The sequence below is a fragment of the Seriola lalandi genome, unplaced genomic scaffold (genome assembly GCF_002814215.2).
Source record: "Seriola lalandi dorsalis isolate HSWRI2012SDOR001 ecotype SW California unplaced genomic scaffold, Sedor1 jcf7180002054959, whole genome shotgun sequence".
In the NCBI taxonomy this organism is placed as follows: Eukaryota; Metazoa; Chordata; class Actinopteri; order Carangiformes; family Carangidae; genus Seriola; species Seriola lalandi.
The window spans coordinates 92222-114674 of record NW_019525510.1 but is presented as its reverse complement, the minus strand read 5'-3'; the positions used below and the strand labels follow the sequence as shown (position 1 = coordinate 114674).

The following is a 22453-nucleotide window of genomic DNA, read 5'->3' as shown; positions in this document are numbered from 1 at the left end:
CAACTCTGTGCTCTGTGCTTTAACTCAACCAGAGTTTGACTCCTGGGTACCAGTTTACAATAAGTGTTTATTAATTAGCTTGTTAACATTTTATAAATAATTTGTAAGCTGTACTTATAATACAGTGCACAACACCGTCCTCATTATAGTCACAGGTACAGTGGATATTAAAGTGGAGATGATTTTTGCCGGTTGGTATCTTCTTTAGGACAGCATTCCATAATAATATAACACAGTTGATAACCTTCCTTTTCTTGGTGTACTGCTCACCCATTCTTTGTTCCACTTTACAGTTATCCGTGGCCTGTAGTTCACTGAGTTGATTCTTCCCCCATCCATCTTGATGTTTCTTTGCATCTCATTTTTGCAATCATTTGTTGCATTTGTAAAGTGTAAAACACATCAACATTTATTAATGAATTACAATAAATGCCATTTATAACTGCCAGTTATAAATTGTACTAACTCAGTAGTAAGATTAATGAGTAGTAAGCATTAACTTGATCTTGACAAATACTGGTCCTGCATCAATATATGAAAACTATATATATAGTTGTTCATTTATGATGTATAAAGCGTTAACAACTCAGTTAATAACCTACTTATAAACAATTTATAAATCCTTTATAAGGGTAGTGTTATTGTAAAGTGCTACTAACTCTTTTACCCAATCTGGATGGAGTTTATCTTTAATTTCAAGATAGTTATTTGGTGTCATTCACCTGAGCCTCTCAAACTTGAATAATTTCTTTTAACCTCCTCTTTCTCATTCCCTCTCACACCTTTTTTCTCAACTACACTGTGTGCTGACTATAGTGGTATGAGCATGTGCAAGCTATATGTGTGATTAATGGAAATTCTCTAGCCCCAGAGGGAACTGTCTTGTCAGAAGCTGGTCTATTTCAAAGGCGCTTCACTTAGATATGTGCAATTATTTAGCTTTTAGCCCTGTTTCTTGCTCCCTGTCCTCTGTAAAACGCTCAACTCCTTCAATATCTCTTAAAATGAAGATACCGCATGCCATATTTCTATGAAATTGAAGATTCCAAACCTGGATGTGTCTGTGGCATAAATACTATATATGCATTTGAGGTTTTGGAGTGCTGTCAGGGACATCATATAAGATTCAGATCCTTTAAGGGTTTAAAATTTATTCAAAAATGAAACACTTTCACTTTAATAGAAAATTCATACCTGCTGTTACTCACCGCATGAGTTGTATGTTACTGATACACATGCTTAATATATAACATGCTCAACACGTAGGCCTATGCATTATCCACAGTAGTATGGTATGATAGTGTATAAATGGATTTATAATTCCTAGTGTAAACACATTTCTCAGGTGCGCAAATTAATGCAACATTTTCTCTCATGAACACAATTTGAGAAAATGTATTGACTCAAGAATGAGAAAACACTTCATGCTTCTGGAGTAATGAAAGAAGGTGCGTATAACCTGCTTGCTTAGCCACAAACATGCTACACATACAGGAGGTTATCTGTATTAATATCGGGTATAAAGCAGTTGTGGAAAAAAAGATGCAGTCCTCAGTAATTCATAACAGATGAGCTCAAAGTGCTGTATTTTGGGTTCCATTCAGGTTGTGAGAATTATGTAGGTAGCTAGAGGTAAACTATATAGAAAAAACCTATTGCAATTAGTATCTATACTGTATGTGACAATATCTATAACATATTTAAAGTATTATTTGATTTGTGTAAGACTTTGGTAAATTTTAGCTTGTTGTCATTGATTTAGAACATGAATGACAACTGGGAAATTACTTTTTTTTCCAATGATGTGGAGAGAAAATCATAATGAAAGGTGTTAAAGCTAAAGAAGTGACTCCACTCTTTAGAGAATTAACTTCTACTTCTTACGACCTAAGATGTTTCTTTTTTTTCTAAAGTACTGTAGGATTCGTAGGCAGGACTGACACTACCTTTAATTCAAATTTATGAGTCAATTACCTAATACATAAAACATTACATTACATTCACTGTTTTTCACAGCTAAAACTCAAGAACATTCACTTTCCTGGTTAGCTATCTCCACAGACTATTGACTGTATGTGATATACAGACTCCTGCAGAAGTTCCCACCCGCTACACTTTACATCCAAAAATAAAACTATCTTGACTAAAGCTTTTTGTATAATTTTGTGGGTTCTTTAAACAATTGCATTTTTTTGCACTGCCTTGCAAGATTCAAATATCGCTACAGTTTATTACATCATGAAAGCTAACAAATTGCATCATATTTTGTAGAAGAGCTGCTTCAAATTCATTTATTTTGACTTGCAAGTGTCCCAGCAAAACTCATGAGATTTTGATGAGACTGAACATAGATGCTGTAAAAGTCTGCATTCCCAACATCCTTCAGTACAGGTGTCCATATATTCTTGGTGTGGAGGTTTCTGCTATTGAATTTGAGCTTTGAAAAATCTGTAAGGAGTATTTCATTCTCAGGTGAAGCACCATGTTCTTATGGTTAGTCTTTATATTGCACTAGATGTATCACTTTCTCAACAGTATCTTTCAAAGCGATATAAAGAATCCCTCCGCAATATAATGTTATCAAGTGCAATAGCCTTGCAATAAATGCTACTTTTATAGCTTCAATTCTAAAGTAATGTTTGATTCCAGTTCTGTGGTGTTGTTGTGCTGGATTGCATTATATTGTAAGATGTTCCTGTTATTTTAATTGCTCTGCCAACACCAACAAATATGGTCTCAAAAAGTTGAATCATCACTTCTTTGACACATTTTCATTATAAGCTTCACAGATGTGAAATTTTTTTGCAGGGGTTTTGTGTTGTATTGCATAATATAAAAGTGTGTATATTTTTTGTGTTACCTCTCTTGTGTGTTATGTGTAGTGTAACCTCACCATTTGCTGGCATCACTTTAAACATTACTCTAACTGAAAGTAACTAAACTACATACAGTATAATTATGCCTAATGGTAAAACGACTTTTATAAGCAAACTGTTTTACTTTTTTTCTGTTTTCAGCAATGGATCAATACGATTAGTGATATTATATTGCAAATCAAAACAATACAGAAACAAACAGTTGTTTAAAGTTAATTTGGTTTTTGAGATCTTGATCTTTCTCAACAGACACTACATGGGGTCAACGGAATGTAAATATCACTCTATATTTTCAATGTCATATGCATAGATGGACCTTTTAAAATCCCTAGAATTATCTCCTGCTGAACATACAGTATACACTGATGTTTACAAGTTTTTCTGCCATTGTGTAATATGTGCACTACATACAGTATAATACACATTGATGTGTACTATATGTAGTGTATATTTGTGTATTTTATTGTTATGACCTGTTTTGGGGTGAAACGTGGCGAGTCAGTATGCATGTCTTACAAAGAGATATGCGTTTTGTGTACGATAAGCTCATTCTACCAGGCCTTTTTGTGGGGCTTTTTAAATTAGGTGGTGTTCTGATATGACTTTGAAAAGTAATAGAGGGGTATGTGTTTAGATGAGAGATACAGGACCTGTTGTGCTTCTGGGCATGACATTCGAGAAGCGAGAACACAAGAGCATCTTCAGCTAACACGTGCCGTGTACTAGCTAAAGGTCAGCCGCAAGTGGAGGGCTGAGATTGAGAAAAGGTCAAAGCCTCTTTGAAAACGCTGGTAACAAAATATTCAGTATCATAAACAAGGTGAATATATCAGCTCCCTGAACTCATGATTGTACCATTAGTTTTATGAAAAAAACATTATATATTTTGATTTGAGGTGATCCACTGACAGACTATTGTTTATGATACTGACTATTTTGTTAGCAGCACTATTGCACAATAGGATAGAGATTTTGAATGCATTGATCATATATACAAAAGCCACCTTGGCACTTCAGTCCATCTGTAAAATCCCATTAAGTTTCACATGTCTTGCTTCTGGTTTTATTTTATTTACTCACCTGTCCTGTCGTTTCAGTTCCTACCCCGTGTGTCTCCTGCATTTTGATCATCCACACCTGCTCCCAATCAACTTACCTGCCCCTGGTGTTTCCTATCTGTCCACCCCATATATACTCTATTCTCCCCCTACTTCCCCTGTTCCCTGCCAGACTGTCTTTGTTATACCTTGGGTGTCCATTGTTTTCCTGAATTCTCCCTGTGTTTTATTCCATGGTTGATGACCTTGTTTTTGGCTGACTGAATGACTGACTTAACTGATGCTGCATCCATCTGGCCACTCACTCACCTGCTATATAGTTTTTGTTACAAAGGAGACTCACTAGTCATTACATGCAGACAGCTGTTGATACATTTTGCATCAGACATAAACAAACGCCAGAGCATCTGCCCCACATGTGAGGCAAAATACATTAAATTATTTTTAAAAAATTAAAAATTTTTAACCATTTTTTGCATATTACATATGTTTTAATTAGTGTCTACAGAGCAACTTTTACTCAGTTTTCGTCATGTGTGTTTTTTCAGATATGGTCCCAACAGATGTTGTAATAATGACTTTTTAAAATCCCGCTGCTCAGGCAGAGGAGGAGGCAAGCCACTCCAAATTCAAACAGTGCTACCAAATGGCTGATTCAACATGTAGTGGACTATATAGTGGGCGAGTGGATGTTCCAAAGAGAGCCTGAGTGATAAAGGTGAGTCATGAAGTAACACCATTGGTCGGCCACCTGAGTGATGTAGTTTCCCTATTGGCCGTTGCTGTTTCAAAATGGACTGGCACAAACGGGTCCGATTAATGGGGGCATTTGAAAGCCTACAGTGTTTCTAACGCAACGCATTTGTGGCTAGGGATTTTTTTTTTCTTCTAAAAAGCACCTTATGACAAATCTAGCTACTTTTTGGACAAACCGTAGCTACTTTCCATAGAAAAGTCGCCAGCAGGGGTTAAAGTGGGCCGGAACGATCTGTAATGGCAATGGTCCTTACATTGTTGCAGAGGAAGCGATGCCCCGCTTCGTCACTATTTCAAACTTATTTCCGTTGTCTGAGAACAGAAACGGAAAGGCATATAAATGAGAACAGCTTTATTGGAAATTTTGCTGTATTAAAATACTGTATATATGAGCACAGAATGTGGGAGAGCCGAAAGCAGATAAAGGACTGAACTGGCTGACACTTGGCATAATGCAAATACTGTTTACAGCAGTTCTACAACAGTACAACGACCTCAATTTCACACATTGACCATAAGCAGTCCAGCCATATACTAGCTTTTACTTAGTCTTGTTTTTTTGCCCACTCCCTGTCTGTAATTGTTTACCTGTTCTGGACTGACCACCTGTGTATACCGACTTCTCCTGAGTATTTTTCTGTGTGTCAATCTCTGTTATCTCCAGTGTTGTTGTTACACTATCATTGTTGAATTTGGGTTTCAGTCTGTGTATTGTTGTTGTTGTATTCTATCTGGTGGAGTTCAGTGAGATGGCTTATGATAGTGGTTAACATCTGGTCTGAGAACACCTGAGTGCCATGTCTGCTTTCTCTAACATGCTTCTGCTGTTTTGAGACTGTTTCTTTGCTTAACTTGTGAAGTGAAGTACAAGGGGACTCACTAAAGCTTATGGATACGCGCCATAACTGTTGGATTGGAATACACTCATAATAGACTGTTGAATTTTCTGTTCTATTGTCCAGATTTTATGTATGTACAGTATGTATCATCCAAATGTATTTCCGCAAAGGCCTCACTGAACTAGACTTCAGCAGCTAAAAGCTGTATTTTGCCTCCCAAAGACTAGTGGCAATCTTTGGCTGAGGCAGTCTGTTTCTGAGACAGAAACTTAATAGTTTCTGACAGGATGTGTGATTTCCTCAAAGCCATTTAGATATGGCGCGGGTCTCCTAAGAGCTAAAGACAGGATTCAATAAGTAATGCCTCAGCAGGCCCCAGCACCTGGCGATCCCCGTCACCCTCTGGCTGACTGTAATCATTTGTGATAGCCCCCGTACGCTCGCTGGCCTCCCAACAGCACATGTTTCACTCAGGCTTTTAGACGGACATCAAAATGCATTACCTCCAAAGCAGTAGATGGGGGCCTGGATGTGTGAAGCCAGGGTGGAAATAAAGACATTAACTCTGTCTGCAGACCAAGGATGCTGAACTGTGCTGAGTGACATCAGAGCCTGTCGTACATGTACATCAATGATCATTAACCACTAAAGTTGAGGATATGTCAGTAATTCTTTCTTATTTGTTTTCAGTCCGCTGATCTGAAATAAATATCTGAATGTAAAACATATCATGTATAGATCTCATATTGGGATTAATACTCAAGGCCTAGAGTCTGACAGGAGTCAAATATGTTTTCTTCCTCCTCTTCTGTCTGTGTCCTCCAACTACTTCTCTTTCTCCTTCAAATTAAGTGGAACTGGTGTAGTAGAGCTTCTCAGGTTCTCTGTATATAGTGCTATTGCATGGTAAATATGGCCTTAATGACTCGGCAGCGGGGGGCTCAACTGTTTAATGAGCACGCTCTCCTGCTCCACCACGATCAAATGAGAGCCTAATTTGATTTTCCTGCTTGACCTCTATTCCTCTCAGAAAACAACAAAGCACAGGGAATTTTTTCAAAGTCTTGTGCAGGAGTTGAGAAATGCAGAGGTGTGTGGAAAAAGAGAGAATAATTATCAGATTTTCCTCATGAGGATATAAATTGCACTGTACATTATATACACAGTTAGCAAAGTGTTGCTTGCACATGCATACATAGGCAAGTTTCAAGTGCAAAATTCATATTAAACAGAATGCTTAATGTAACAGTTCTACATTTTGGCAAATATACTTATTTACTTTGTTGGCAAATTAAACAGGAGGATTCATACTACCCTGACATTTGTCCATAAGCAAAGAATGGAAACATGGTTTGAACAAAAAATGAACAATGAAATGACAGTTTACCTTACAGGGGGTTCTGTGTAGTACTATCTGTTGGCAAAGTGCAATACCTTCTTGAGTATGGCTGGGTTTCTCAGAACCAAGAAATGGTCTGGCACATAATCTGCACACAGCAGCAAAATGTCAACTTTTCACTTAAGTTTTTCTATGGATTAAAGAAACGAGATATGATGCGCGGATTCTGCAACCTTTGGACAAATAAGCCAGATAAGCTCTTTCCCCTGTTTCCATTCTTTGTGCTAAACTAAGCTAGCCTGCTGGCTGTAACCTTACATTTACAGAGTAGTATCAATCTCTTTGTGTTTTCTTTTGTTTTGTGTTGTGCTCTGTCATAAAAATCAGAACGGACAAACAAAAACGTTTGTTTTAAATGACAGCCGAAAAAAAGTACAAGGTTTTTACAGAGGTGTTGGGAAGAGATTAAAATCTGTGTTTTTTTTTTTTGTTTTTTTTGCAGAGCTCCTGTTGAAATCCCGTGCTATGATTTGATCCCTTAGATGTGGCAGTGGAAGAGACCACTTCAGAAGAGACCGGCAGACCATGGCGTCACTACAGAGGAAAGCACACAGTGGGTGTCTAGACTAACAGTAACAACCTCATGTGCTGATGGCACCACATCCACAGACCACATGTGTTCTGTCCAACTGATGTCAACAGAGTTAAAGGCATCCGTTTTTTAGCACAAGACATGAATCCTTAAACTTCATGCCGTCCAGATGTGAATAAGTAACTTTAGACAGCTACTTTTTGTTTTCCTGCCCACACTCTATTATTTGCTTTGTACATACTTTTATTAATAAATAACTGTCACTCTCCATCCATTTTACTCATTGCCAAACTATCATAGTTTGAAGCTATTATAAGTTTATCTGTCACTATTTGTGTAAATAGAGGGAGGAAATGAAATGTGGTCTGTGGAAAATCTAGTGAGTGAGGTCAAAGCTAATGACATTTTTTTTCCCCCTCAAATAGACTTATCTCTTAACCAGCTGTCAACCAACCCCAAACTTTTTACATACCATAGTTACTTTTGTGTCATTCAATGAAATAGAAATAAGTTTTAATGTAACAACATTTACATAGAGCAACTTTTGTTTGTCCAGAAAAGGTCAGCTAAAAGTGAACGCTGTTTTCAGCATTGCATTCTTCCAATCCCTAGTTGCACGCACACACACCTGGTAGTGACGCAGTGCATTGACAGTCTCCTGCTGCTGCCTCTGAGTTGCTCCCTTGGAGCTGTTGGTGGCTAAGTGCCTCACTCAAGGGCAGCTCAAGAATAATTTGGTGAGGGAATGGTGGCTCATAAGTCATTCAACTTCACCACTTTTTATTGACTGGTTTGGGAATTCAAAACAGAAATCCCCCGGTCGCAAACATTTGTTTTTGAGTTTTAGATAAAATAAATTCACAAAAAAATTTTGAAAAAACATTTTGTTCACTCTGTCATTATGAGTTATTGAGTGTCAATTAATGAAAAAAATTGTAATTTTATCCATTTAAAATTAAATCTGCAAACAAGAGTGAATGCAAAAAGGGAAAGGGTCTGAATACATTTTGAAGCAACTATATTTACAAAAACGTTTTGTAAATTCTGTAACATGGACTGTAGTTACACAAGTCAACATTTTCCCTCTGCTATTTTACTTCCATTCTATAGGGGAATGTGAGGATCTTACAGATATTGTTTTTATGTATACCACATTTTGTAAAAGGCAGGGAGGAACCTGAGGACCGAAGGTGGTGAAGAAATGCATCTCAGCAGGGCTGTGAGACAAAATGCTTTCATGACACCTGCTGGTGTAGCATTCTGCTATCCAGACTCTGTTCCTCTCCTCCCACATCATCCATCCATCAACCCAGTGGTAGGTGCACAGAGCATAGCCACTCTCCATTTGTCAGTGCCCATCAGAAGTGGTAACATTCTCATTACATGCCTGCTGACCCTTTTGAAGACTAAAATAAACTCATGGGGTGTTGCAAGAAAATGTCACAAAGGATAAAATGCAGCCTACCACCTGAGCCAGATTAAGACACCAAGAAGGGGATTGCATCAACACATTTCAGTGTGTCACTTCACACCCAGTGTTGTGGTGGTGTTGTGTAATGAGTCATGTTTTTATTTAATTGACTAGAGAACTCACAGTGAACAAACAGCTGTCAAAACTGATATGGTTTGGGAAAAAAAAGAGGAAATGAGGGAGAAAAGGCAGAAAAGAAGGTCAGGAGGCAACAAGAGAGGAAGGCAGATAGGGAACAGGAGAGAATATTTTATTTCTTTAGCCTGTTAATGAGACAAAATGAAGGTCAAAATAAAGCAAACTGCAGATAGATAATAAAGTGATTACTCCCCTGTATGGTAGTTTTTTTCTACCATAGTTAGGTTTAAACACCCCAGTGTTTTTCAGACTGGTGCTGATTTGACTTTTTTAAGGCTTTAAATGTTTAGCAAAGGTTGAGTCCTTTGAAACCGGCACAAAACCATCATGCTTCTGTTTCAGGGACTCACAGTGCCTGGTTGATTTTAGGAGCTGTCAACTACTGAAACAACCAGTCATTAAATCAGTGCTGGATAATATGTAATAGAAAGGCACAGCCAAATTTGCATGAATATCTTGATTAAATATTACTCGAAAACACTCATGTATTCCTCACCACTTAATAAATTATATCATACCTGGACACAGAGGACACTTCCCCTGATGGAAAGCACTTTGTCATGATCACGAGTAGCAGTTGAACTCTATTGATATTCTGCTTACTGATTACTGATTCTGGTTAAAAAAAAAGTCTAAAGGTGAGCGGTTAGGCATGCATGCACATACTAAGAGAGACTGAGCAGGGAAGAAGAAAGAGGAAAGCGGAGAATAAAGACAAAGGGAACCACTAGCGCTGACATTTTATCCGAGAATCACAGAAAACCAATTCAAGCAGAGCATAGACATGTCCCTTCCAGGGGCTTGTGAATAGTGAGGGTTTTTTTTTCATTCGCTTCACAAACCCTCTGATTCATTCAGAAAGAGACCATCAACACAAACTCAAGATCATTAAAGGATATGAGTGACATGAGTGTGTCTCCCCTCAGGATTTCACAAATTGTGATGATAATTGACACATTTCATGCACCTCATGGTGGCGCTAAAGCAAAAAGTCAGAGGATCACCAAAGTCAGTAGGCTTCATCCTCTGGGGAGCACGAATGTCTGTGTAACATTTCATGGCAATCCATTTTGTAGTTGGTTATATATTTCAGTATGTACCAGAGTAGAGGACAGACTGACGATACCATCTCTACAGACATGCAGCGATAATGGCCATAGTACTCTCATGACAACAGCATGTGTGGCTTATAGGCTCCGCACAGCATGCCAGAGACTTTTGGACCAACATGGCTTCAGGTTAGTGTCTGTTTTTTCAGATGTAACTGAGATGGATCAGTATTCTCTGAGAGGTCCTTAGTGCACTAGATACATACGTGAAATCTCATTCCTTGTGCCGATAATGACAGAAGAGCATTTTCTCTGTAGCTTCAAATGTTTTAAACCCCTCTTTGCTGGCATGTGACTATGATGCATATTTGCTGTACCTTTTTATTCAGACAGATCTTCCTGGTGTGTTAATATGTTAAAAAGTAATAAATAATCATTAAAAAAAGTTAATATGTGTTAATATGTTGAAACTTCATCAGTTAACGTTTGCGCACTAAAAGAAAGGAGAGCAAAGCATTCGCCAACCAGCTAATGAATTCAACACTGACATGTGACTCGAGGCTTGTTTAATTAGTCACCTAGACAACCGTTTAGCAAGCTTTATTAATTTTTTTTTGAGTGTCTGTTGAGTCCAAGTATGTGAAACATGTTGCCTTCTCTCAGCACTCATCGGTAGGAATGTTTGTCTGTGTTCTCAGTCTGTTGGTTCAGAGTGTTCCTCACCTACAGTCGCTTTGTAAATAGCTGTGGCCTTGGTGACAGCCATACACCGCTCATTCCTCGCTTGGCCATTTCCCCGGACCCCTGCTCATCCAGTTCAGGCCAACCAGCGGCGCGCAGTGTGCAGTGCTCGTAGAGCGAGAGCACAGCACATCCCAGTCAGTCCTCTTCTCTCTCTCTCTCACTCACTCTCTCTCTCTCTTTCATTCACACCAGGATGGATCTACCCTCCTAGCAGAGCAGAAGTCTACTTCGGCAGTTGGCAAGTTGGGCTCTCATTTGGGAGTGAAGCAGGAGCTGAAACAAACGTTTCTCCTTCTCCTCCCTGAGAAGATTCCTTTCACCTCCGCGCATCAACTTGGCTGTCGGAAACCCTACAAGATGACACCAACCGGGCTACACTCGCGCGTTCTGCTCCTGCTCTGCTTCGTCTCCAGCACAGCGTGCAATACGTTTGCATTCACCGAGGAGCCCTCTGAGAGAGTCGGCAAGGCGGACGGGTATTGTAGTCGGATATTACGGGCTCAGACCAATCGCAAGGACAGCAACAACGAATTTCGCCTCCGCGTTGAAGGAGACCCGGACAATTACCAGCCAGGGAGCACATACAGAGGTGGGTGTTTGTCTGCCAGATTTACGCGCAGTGCTTTGCTTGGCACTATGTGCGCATTGTCAAATTAACACCATCCTGCAGTCAGTCGGTTATGCAAACTCAAAAAATAAGTTTCTACTGGCTACTTTTGACCCTTCGCCGGTGTTTATGCCCTACAAGTGAACTATATTTGGTGAGTAAAGAGATGATCCTGCATGCAAGTGAAGGAATATGTATTTTATGTATTAAAAATCAAATGTAACATCACTTTACTCACAACCTAATTTGAACACAAATGAATAAATAATCCTTTATCCTCAAGATTTTAAAGGGTTTTATACAGGTAAATCTTTTTTTTATATATAGAGAAATTGATATATAACCTGTATATAACAATGTCTTAAAAAGTCAGCCGTCCCCGGTTTGATTGTTTTTGTTGAAAGTTAAAGTTATTGGGTGCAGTCAGTGAATGGGCATGTGCCATCTGCTCTGGGAATCGTAAAGGCTCAGGCCGTTTTTCCCGACAAAACGTTGCATGTTGGTTCATTCTTTAATTGCTTTAATCAGAAATAGTTTTCCGTCATCCAGATAGTCCAACAGAATTAACTCCAAGTGAGGAGTCGGAAATCACGTTTTTCTTTCAGCTACACTGGAAATGAGTCATTTTGAAGTCTAAAAGCCATATCTCAAGATGCTGATAAAGTTGTCAAGTACAGCAAATTAAATTTTCCCCACAGTAAATTAACATTCTCTTATGTTCTGCTGGACTGCAAAGTGCACAAAACCCTATCTTCAACATCTTATAGAAAAATACTGCTGGGCTGAGAGTGAGCAGTTATAATTACTGTTATCTGAGCTACATCCTCAAGAACAGGTGAAACTTTTGATTGTGAGAAAAAAAAAAACAATTATATCAGAATATATAACTCTGTATTTATCAGAGCTCAAGGCATGCAGTGTTGTTTCTAAATCCAACACTTCTCAGGCACGTAGTTAGTGAGGGTCGCCGTAGTCTCCTGTTTGGAATGAGGATTTTAGTTCAGCTTTGTTCTCTGCGGATTGATGCCTGCTGTCTCTCTTGTTTCTTCCATCTAGTGTCTGTGATTGCAACCAGCCCCTCCTACTTTAGAGGGTTCATCCTTATTGCCCTGAAGGAGGGCACAGAAGGAGACAAGGACGAGGACTTTGCTGGAAATTTCCAGGTAAAGTAGTGTATTAAAGATGTGAATATTGGTTTTCGTAAGAAAATCTGATAGAAAAATCTCTGTTTTTTTCCCTCAGTTATCACAGTGCTGTCACATTGTAATTAATTATACAACACTCATCCTGGTCTGACACAACTGTAGTTCAACCCCAGGGCTTTAATGTCCATCCTTCATATTGGTAATACCATACATTTTCATTTATGACTCAGCAGCCACAAACAGACAGGGAACCAGTACAGCTAACCAAACCTGGCTTAACCCTTATATCAATTCCATCCAGCACTGTCCAAGACGTGTGTGGAAAGAGAGAAAAACATAGACAGATCATACTGTAGATGGGTGTGGTGGGGGTGGGTATGGGTCTTGACAGTTTTTTTTTTTTTTTTGCACAGTCTTCGTGTCTTCACATGTCAAAGTGTGATTCTTCTCACCTCACCTTCTCTAATAGGCTTGATATAGCATTTGAAAAGAGCATACTCTCAGCTCAGCTCCATGTAGCTGACTGTGCCTTGCCAGGCTGAGAAAGTACTTGTGTGGAATTTGTGTTCTCACAATCAGCCGTACGGTTCATGTATGTAGGCAGTGTACAGTTGGTGTAGTTAAGAGGCTAATTAGCTTTTTATACAGGCAAGTCCAGCTGGAACACTGTAGGAAGGAGGGAGAGGAGGGAGTGGGGCCGAGATTGCGAAAGGAAGAGAGAGTAAGCAAGGAAAGTGGTGTTGAGACGCACATGTGATAATGACCAAATATGTGAGGCCTTGAGTAATTGTAATGCAGTGTTAGAATTGTAATGTGTGCGAATACAGAGAGAGGAGGAATAATAATCATATAATACTGTGATCAACTTAATACACTAATGTTATTTCTGGGATGTATACTTATTAAACATATAGTGCTATGCATACAGCACACGGTTATTACCTTAGATTACATTACAACACATTGACAGTGTAGAACTACATTGTAAGGTGAAAAAAAAAAACTTCCAAACCTAAACTTAATATTACATTCAAAACATTTCAGTTCATTCCTCTTCACTGGCTCTTGTTCTGCTCTCATGCCTTTTAGCTTGCTATGTCCTGCCAATGCTTATTTCATCTCGGTCAAGGCTGCAGTTTCAAGAAATGCACAGAGCTTACAGAGTACAAGATGACATCCTGTTTTCAAAGCATTTGAAAAGAACTGAGCAACTGAGGAATTGGTTTTAGCTTTGTCATTTACCCAACTATTAGAGAAATGCTGTAATATAGTTAACAGTAAAGCCAGTACAGCACAATACAGTGTATTCCTTATAAGAAAATGAAAGGCACACATAGAAACCCAGTTTTAACCCAAACCAAATTCCCACTCCTGCCCAGAGCTTGAAATCCTATGTTTTCTTAGAGCGGACCCTGTAAAGGAGAAATTGTTGAATGGGTTTAACAGCATGTATGGAGTTCTCTTTTTCAGATTCTTGTGAACCTGTCGGGTTCAGTTGTTTCCCATATAAAACCCTAGTATTTTATTGAACCTATAGTACAGTATATGGGGAGGTTTGCACAGCAGCCCTCAGGCTGCTCTGATCAAAGTTATTGCCATGCTGGGGCACTCTCTGTGAACCTGAGCCTTGAATATGGGGGGGACATAAAAAACAGGAACATTTTATTTTTGTCCTTTGTGCACCTCACATCTCATTACCCAGTGTTAGTAACGGCAAGGTTTTTTTTGTTTTATTTGTCCTTGCAATTGATTTCATGCTGTTGTTATTTAGAGCCAGCCTTGAGCATAAAGAGGAGAAACGCTACATCATTTAGTCACGTTAAGTCACTTTGCTCCACACATGGAAAAGACTGAGTGTGGAGCGCACAGAGAAAGTTGTGATAGATAGAAGTGTTACCACGGCCTTCAGATGTTGGCATCAAAAGTAAAATGAATGGATACGTCATTACTGGGACCTGGCTTTGATTGGACTCCTGCTAGGTTTTAAAAAGTTGAAGGTCTCTTTCACAGCTGCAGATGATCACCTAGGTTTAGGTTTAAGCATCATGTGACAGCGCTTTAAAAAATAAACTGCTGTCCAAAGAGATATCCCTCTATCATCACCTACTCAGTTAGTCTTTCATGTTTTTTGTCTTCTGTGTCAAAAAAACACAAACACACACACAGACACACACCATTTCTCCATTCTGAAAGAGCTCTGGGTGGGCCAACCTCCAGGCAATGAGAGAATAGAAAGAGAAAAGAAGCTGCAACAGAAGACGTCAGGCTTTATTTAACATACAGCTCATTTGAAATCTGCTGGTGTGCTACATTTCAGCCGTCTCACGACAGCTCCCGACTTGATGAAAAGCACTTTTATTGAGCTCTCTTGGGAGGTCAGCTGCCTCTGCGTGTGTGTGTGTGTGTGTGTGTGTGTGTGTGTGTGTGTGTTGGCAGGAGTGTAAACCACCAATGCTGGCGATGTCTGATGAGACATTACTTCTCAGCAGGGTGAGACGATGGAACAAGAAAAGGCAAATTGTTAAGTGGCTAAGTGAGGGGGGGGGGGTCCTCTTTGAGTGCAACATATGACATAATCGTAGACACAGACATCGTGGGTGCATCATCTCCACATTATAATTCCACAAGGATGTTCTGATGTTAGGACAACAAAGATGTCTGACACTTAACCTCTATGCAAGAGATGTTGTCGTTTGGTTCTGAGCGACAGCTACTGCAGAGCCAAGCACTTGCTCTGATGCATACGTTCTTGCAGAAACCCGACTCACTTTTCCAGTAATGTGTCCCACTTCTCTCTTTTTCTAACACTCAGCGTCTGTCTGTTGCTAGAAGATCTGAAAACTTGGAATTAGACACGTACAAGAAGAAATGGGTCATAGGTCATTTTGCAGCAAATTGGTCGTTTCTTTTTGCAGATGGTGTTTTATGCATTCCCATGAGACTTCACTGGTTTGAACATGTGTTGCAGTCCAGTCAGGCCAGCCCAGGATGCCTGTTAGAAACCATGGGAACATGGAGGGGGTATAATCCGTCAAACTGAGATAGGCTACATATACACAAATCGCATGCACACACACACACACACACACGCACGCACACACACAGCTCCCAGGCTCCCCTTCTTACTCTCTCTGTCTCTCACTGACTCTAACACACACACACACACACACATAGGCATGCACAACCACACACAATCCACTTTCAGAGGGAACTCATTCATAACATGGCATGACAAAGGAAATTCTCTGCTGACAGCTTTATGGAGTGAGAAAGTTCCCCATCTTTACTGCCCTGATGTCACTTCCTATCAAACACATCCTTGGTCTCTGGGCAGTGAATATTAGCTCGCTGGCTGCAACCCACTCTACTAATTTCCGTCTAGTTAAAATCAATGAGATGCTTAGTATCTCCGGTGTGCACCTTAGGAGAGAGGGCAGCATGCATATCAACTCCTTCAGTGTGACCCAAAGAATCTTGAGACTTTTTTTTTTTATGTTGCCTACAGGGATAGTGAGATGATTAGGCATCTGGGTGTTAACTTTCTGATTGATCTGAGTATTGATGAATTCAATTTAATTGACTTTATTTCAGACAGTGTCAGTGCTGCTTTCCACTGATACAGCTACATGTATCTTCCAGCTCCAGGTAGATGCCTGCTTGTGCCCACTAAGCTGACAATATGGAAAGTGGCAAAAGAGTGCAACGGGTCACCCGCTCACTGCACTGGATTAATCGGCTTGCTGTTTGGAGTTAAATGTCTGAACCAGCTCTGTTATACTGTGCTGGAAGGTGTGAAGAAGCTTGTGTTAATCTCTCCGATACAATGACAATGACAGAGTTTCACAAGGACAGAAATGAGGAAAATCTCAACCATTCAACAACTGATTTCTCTCACTCTCTAACTATGCCATTCAGGTATCATTTAACAAGGAAAAAGCAACCATTGTCGAATAACAAAATAAATATGAACTTGTGTTTTATGTGTCATCTCTTCTATTCCATTAATCATCTCACTGCCCATCAGATTTACTTTGTGACCAATTAGAGGGGTCCCAAACCCTATGATGGGAACCACTACTCCCTCACACACACACACACACACACACTGGAGAGATTCAACAAAATAGCTGCTAATTTAGATGTGTTTGTTTTACCAGTGCTAGTAAGCTTAAAATGGCATATAACCACAAATGGTTAACAGGATTTTTTTCAGTGTTAACTCTAATAGATATAACTGGCCAATTCTCAGGTTTTTGAATTTTTTTGAATTTCTGTGTTAAATCGTTAATCTTGATGCATCATTAAAGTTATTGTCAGTTTATAGCTGCTAATATTGTTTATAAGGCACTTGAGCTGACAATAATCTGACATGCAACTGCTTTTGAGGCAAGTCTTTCTATTCATCACCAATCTCTTTGTGTGTGTTTGTGCATGTTTTTACAGATAACTGATGAAGAGGAAACACAGTTTATGACCAACTGCCCCCCTGCAGTGACAGAGAGCACTCCTCGCAGACGCACCAGCATCAGGGTGTTCTGGACTGCTCCACCGAGGGGCTCTGGCTGTGTCGTCCTCAAGTATGTGCTGTATACAGCAGCTGCATGCTGAGCTTGCCCAGCAGAGGCCAGTCCTCAGCTCAAATGCTTAGAAATACACTTTACCCTGATGCAGGATTAATTCATAAAATATATTTTTTTGGAAAAAAATGGGTCCTTGTACTCGGTGAACTGTAAGTCATTATTTTATAAGAGATAATGTCGAGAGTTGGGCTGCCCCTTCTATCAAATTCTCGATTGAATTAAATTTTTTTCACCTTGCGCCACTGCCTTCATGCATGATACTAGATACAAGCTTAGTCTACATGTTCAGTCTTGTATCAAAAATTGGTAGATTTGATTTGTTATTGACTCCTGCTGACCAATTAATGTGTTTTCATTTTTTTAGCTCTCAGACAGCCATTAGCTTGTCTTGTGAATTAAGACTTGCGTTGTACATTTAATAGCAGACAGTGTTTTGAGTTAAGGTTTGTCATGGCTCTTGTTGCTGGTGAATGGACTTGCGTGGAGGGAAAAATTGTGTCATTAATTTAAAAATAAATATTATGCTCTAGAAAAACATCCAAGGCAATCTGGCAGTCTCCTGCTCCAACTTCGGTGATGTTGATTTGACTTTGTTGACCTGTGATGACCTGCGATTATACTTTAATCCAAATAGATAAATTGGTCTAAAATACAGGAAGCTTCCCTTTTAGTTCATTCAGTTTGAACGCAGTTCTTCTCTGGCAAAACAAAAATTGCCATGCAAAAGATAACACAGCATGCAGTCAGTCGTAACACAAGACGGACCAATATGTTTAACCATCTGTATGCACTGAGCTTTGTTTGTAGTGGTGGTGTAGCTTTGCTGATGTGACATGCTTGATAACTATGTTCTTATACTCTGTAATTTTCTGTTGTGACCAGGGTCTTGTCCTGTCTGAATTTCAGGTCCACTTCTCCTGAATCTTCCGATAATTCCATTCAGTAGGAAGGAAATTCCGCCACTAGTGTAGTATGTAATAGTACCTGCAAGTTGGTTCATGCACATAGAAGAACAGAATTTTATATAGCAACTCTATATATTCTTTTTAAATTCATGCTGATATTTTCGCACTTATATTAGTGCTGTTAGTTTGTTGTGCTGTGAGAGAGAGCTTGACATAGTAGGATGTTTTTAAGCGTTTAGTTTCAACTTTTTTACGGAATAAACCAAACTCTGGCTTATCCAGAGTGTTAATAATCTCATGCATAGAGCTACATCTCTCTGGGGTTGTGAGCTGTGCTACCACTATATATCAAGTCCATGTGTACAGTTAGTCTGTTTCATTACATTCCTTCCCCCCCAAGCTAAGCAAAGTTAAATTCAGAATATGTTATCAAATTTTCATTCCCACTTGGCTTCATAAACTATTCATTACCTTATACAGCTGACTGACACCAATCAATTTTTCTGGTGTGTGTCCTCTGGGCTTGCTTGAATACAGAAGGGTAGTGATGTTCAGCTGAAGACAGATCATGGCAGAAATCTGTTTATTAATCCTGTTCTGTGGGGAAATAATGAAAGTACAGGAGGTGGAGAGATACAGAGGGACTGTGACTCACAAGGCCTTTTGATCAATGCTTTATTTAACTGTTTATGAGCCTAGTTGTTTCTCTGTTGCATGTCTACATCTCTTCTGTTCTATGTCTCCATGTACAAAGGGGAGATTAAAAAGGTTGCATTTTTTTAGTACTGCATTCATTATGTGACTGTTGCAGAGAGTGATATAACTTTCCCTTTTCTATGTCTCTGTGCTTTACATTCCCTTTGTCCTTATCTTTCTTGTGCATCTTCACAACCTAGCCTTTAAATAACCTCTGAGCTTTCCTTTATTCTGTCTGTCATCATTTCTTTCCACTCCTCACTCTCATCCCCACTTTTTATCCCTCTTCTCTTTGTTTTCATCTTCACTGTGGTGTGTGTTGTCATAGTTTTCTCTCACAGCAGGTCATGTTTTAAATCACACCTGCTCTCCTCATGGAGACCACTGAGATGATGGCAGAACTGTATTCAGTTAAGCGCATGGATAGAGGAAAAAGTTGAAAGTGTGACAGAGTCCACAGCCTAGAGAGAGATACTTGAAAGTGCAGAGATGTGGCTGTAATACCAGCGCGCAGACAATGGAGGAGGGAGAGAACGATAAGCTTGCAGTTCAAAAGAGATACCTCTGAAAATCTTGATTACAGGCTAGCAGTGGGTATTTGCCACTGTTCTTCCTTGTACCTGGCAGTCATAAAGATGACAAGGTTTTTGTATGCCTTTGAGCTTCAACACAACAAAAGTTTTAATAAAGTCTTATTGATTTAAGAGGTACAACTCCTGTTACTACTTGACAAGTGCAGGGCTTTTTATATGAAAACTGTTCGGAGGTGAGAGATACTCTTGTTCACTATGGCTGTGTTATCATATAGCCCATACCAGCAGAGAAAATATAGGTACATAAACATGCACACACTGTACAGTCAACAAATATGCACAGAAGGAAACAAAAAAAGAAAAAGAAATGTTTGCTAATAATATAGATTAGCTTAGAGATAACAATTTCATCACCACCACAGGCAGGGTAAATATTCGATATTAATTTAATTTCATATCCAAGAAGAGCTCAGTCACTGCCCATCACTCATGTGACTCACATGTCCCAGCAATCTTGCTCCTCCCGAGTGGTTAGCTGCAGTATAATGATGGGCAGCTGCTGTCTTTTAGATGGAAAAACTGAGCTTGGTGGTTTGGTTCCATCAAAGATTGGTCCGTGATGATAGGGTCAGGCAAGGATGCTCATTCAAACTCCTGAACTCGGAGCACTGACTTTGAAAGTCAGCCATCAAATCCAGTTATTTTCAGCTGTCTTATATGGTGGACTCAAATCATGCCAAGGTTTCCTTCAATCGGTCTCTCTCGCTAGTATCCCACTCTTGTTTTGTGAAAATATATTTTATACCCTGACATCTCGGTAGGTGTTGTGGGTTTTACCCCTGCACTATTTAAATACTGATTTAACGCCAGCTGAAAATCTCCTCTTTTCTGATTTTCAGTGGTTGAATTTCTTGCTTTCCTGCAGCGATGCAGACTTGAATTCAGGGTGTGTTCAGTACACTTTGACATCACTGTTAAGTGGTTGATACAGGTGCAACACTCCAGACATCTCCAGATAGTGATGCTGGGTGTGCTCAGAGGAGGGGTGGGGTTCAATAGCATTTGATCAAATCCAGTATCAAATTTGATTTTGGAACCCAGTTCCTTTCAAAATTACTTATCTGATCTAATTAGGTTTAGCCTTCTTTTAAATAAATAGTCATTTATCTAAAACAGCAAAACAAACACCATTCCCTTCAGTGATTCTTAAGAAACCTGCAGAATGGATACTCATAACTCTCCTGCTACTATATCTAATATCACACAAACAACATATCATGACAAACTACAAAGTAATCTGTTGGCAATGTTACTGGGCACATAAATGTGACAGTGCTACCTGCTTGCTAACTCATTAGCTGGGAAACATAGCAAATATTATGTTATCCACCTTGCAAGCGGAAACAGGGCAACCTTGAATCTGCATCCATCTTCATATGTCTTTCGACACTTGGAGGTCTCCAACATAGTCAGATTGGCCTTCATGACTACTGGGATAAATCCCGGTGGGCCGCTGCAGCTGTTGGCCAGTGGACCTTCAAGTTGGTTGCTGCATTGGTTGGTTGATGGAGGAATCAAGTCAAATCATTTTACCTGGAATCAGATCCAAAATGGAACTGGGTATCTGAACCAAACCCGAGTCAGAGGCGTAACAGACTTGAAAATTTGTTATTTCCTAATTATTAGCTGCATGTAATGGAGATTTTTCTATTACTGTTTGATTCAAAATAGTGAGTGATTGACCACAAAATATCCTTAAAGGACTAGCGTGTAGGATTTAGTGGTTTCTAGCATTGCAGTTGCAAATTGCAAGCAACTGAATATCCCTCCCCTAACTCCTCCCTTACAAGTGTGTAGGAGAACCTGTGGTGGATCTTTAGGTAACAAAAGACACTCTCTAGAGCCAGTGTTTAGTTTGTCTATTCTGGGCTACTCTAGAAAAACATGAAGATGCAACATGGCAGTCCCCATCGAAGAGGACCTTCTCCCTTTCTAGATATGGAGGGCATATTCTCAGCTAACGAAAACACAGCGATTCTTAGTTTCGGGTGATTATACACTAATGAAAATATAATTATGAATATTTTATTCTATTTCTGCCAATAGACCCCCCTAAATCCTACACACTGGTCCTTTCAAACCCCCAAACTTGTTATTTTAACCCCCCCCCATCTCTGCTTCACTAATTTCTACCCAGATTGTTCTTCAGTATATCAGATCTAATGGTCAAAGCAAAACATCCCTTGCTGCAAGGTCTAACAATGCTGACTTTGTCTCTGTTCTAAATCAAATGTTTAGCTTTATGTCTGATTGGATTTAAAATAATTGGCTTCCTTTCTGCTCAGCAGGGGCCACTTAATGATAAGATCTTGCGTGATCTGCAGTTGTCTGATGACAAACCTCTAGTCAGGGGCTATTGCCACAGTTGAGCCCTTGTGGTTGGCTACATCCTGGTTGTTCCACAGAACCAGAGTAAGTCATATCAGAATATAATCTATATATTGCAGTCACCATTGTTGCCTCTATCTTTTATCTTTCCATTTGTAGGTGGGAAGCAATTTATTTGTCATCTCCCTCTGGCTTAAGATATGGAGGGTAGTGGAATGTGTTTTGATGGGTTGTCTGAGTGAGACAGTATATCAGTGATCAGATGAATGTCACAACCTCATGCAGCTGTCAGAAACTGTTTATTTCCGTCAACACAATGATAGGACAGATCAAGGAGGACTTCAGGACACCATAGTCAAGCAGACACATAGAAATTAAATGTAAATACATTTACTTTTGTGCAGTGTATTTATGTATTGTCTCTGAGTTGTTTCTTTTTTGTAAGTTGTGTTTGTAGCAGGAGCAGATGGAACAAAATTAATTCATTTAATCTCTGGTTCTAGCAGGAGCAGATAGAAGGAAATGAAAATTATTTAATCTTGGGTTGTAGCAGGAGCAGATAGAACAAAATGAGAATTTATTTTCTTCTTTTACACATCTGTTGGGCATGCAAATGGAAATGCAGAAAGTGGCTCAGAAAATCTTTCTCAATCTTTTCGTTTTATTTTCTTTTTCTCAATCTCTTCTTTCTCTCTTTTTGTTAAGCTCTCACACATGAATTTATAAAACCCCCCCCC

At 39.4% G+C, this 22453-nt stretch overlaps 1 protein-coding gene across 1 annotated transcript in view; it reads left to right on the top strand.

The window, feature by feature from the left end:
• Positions 1-22453, top strand: part of spon1a (spondin 1a) — a 100791-nt gene that overhangs the window by 23768 nt on the left and 54570 nt on the right. The window contains exons 2-5 of the mRNA XM_023395236.2: positions 7371-7481; positions 11055-11451; positions 12526-12632; positions 17058-17191. Coding sequence (XP_023251004.1) covers positions 11220-11451; positions 12526-12632; positions 17058-17191 — 473 coding nt within the window. The 5' untranslated portion in view covers positions 7371-7481; positions 11055-11219. The remainder of the gene's footprint in view (positions 1-7370; positions 7482-11054; positions 11452-12525; positions 12633-17057; positions 17192-22453) is intronic.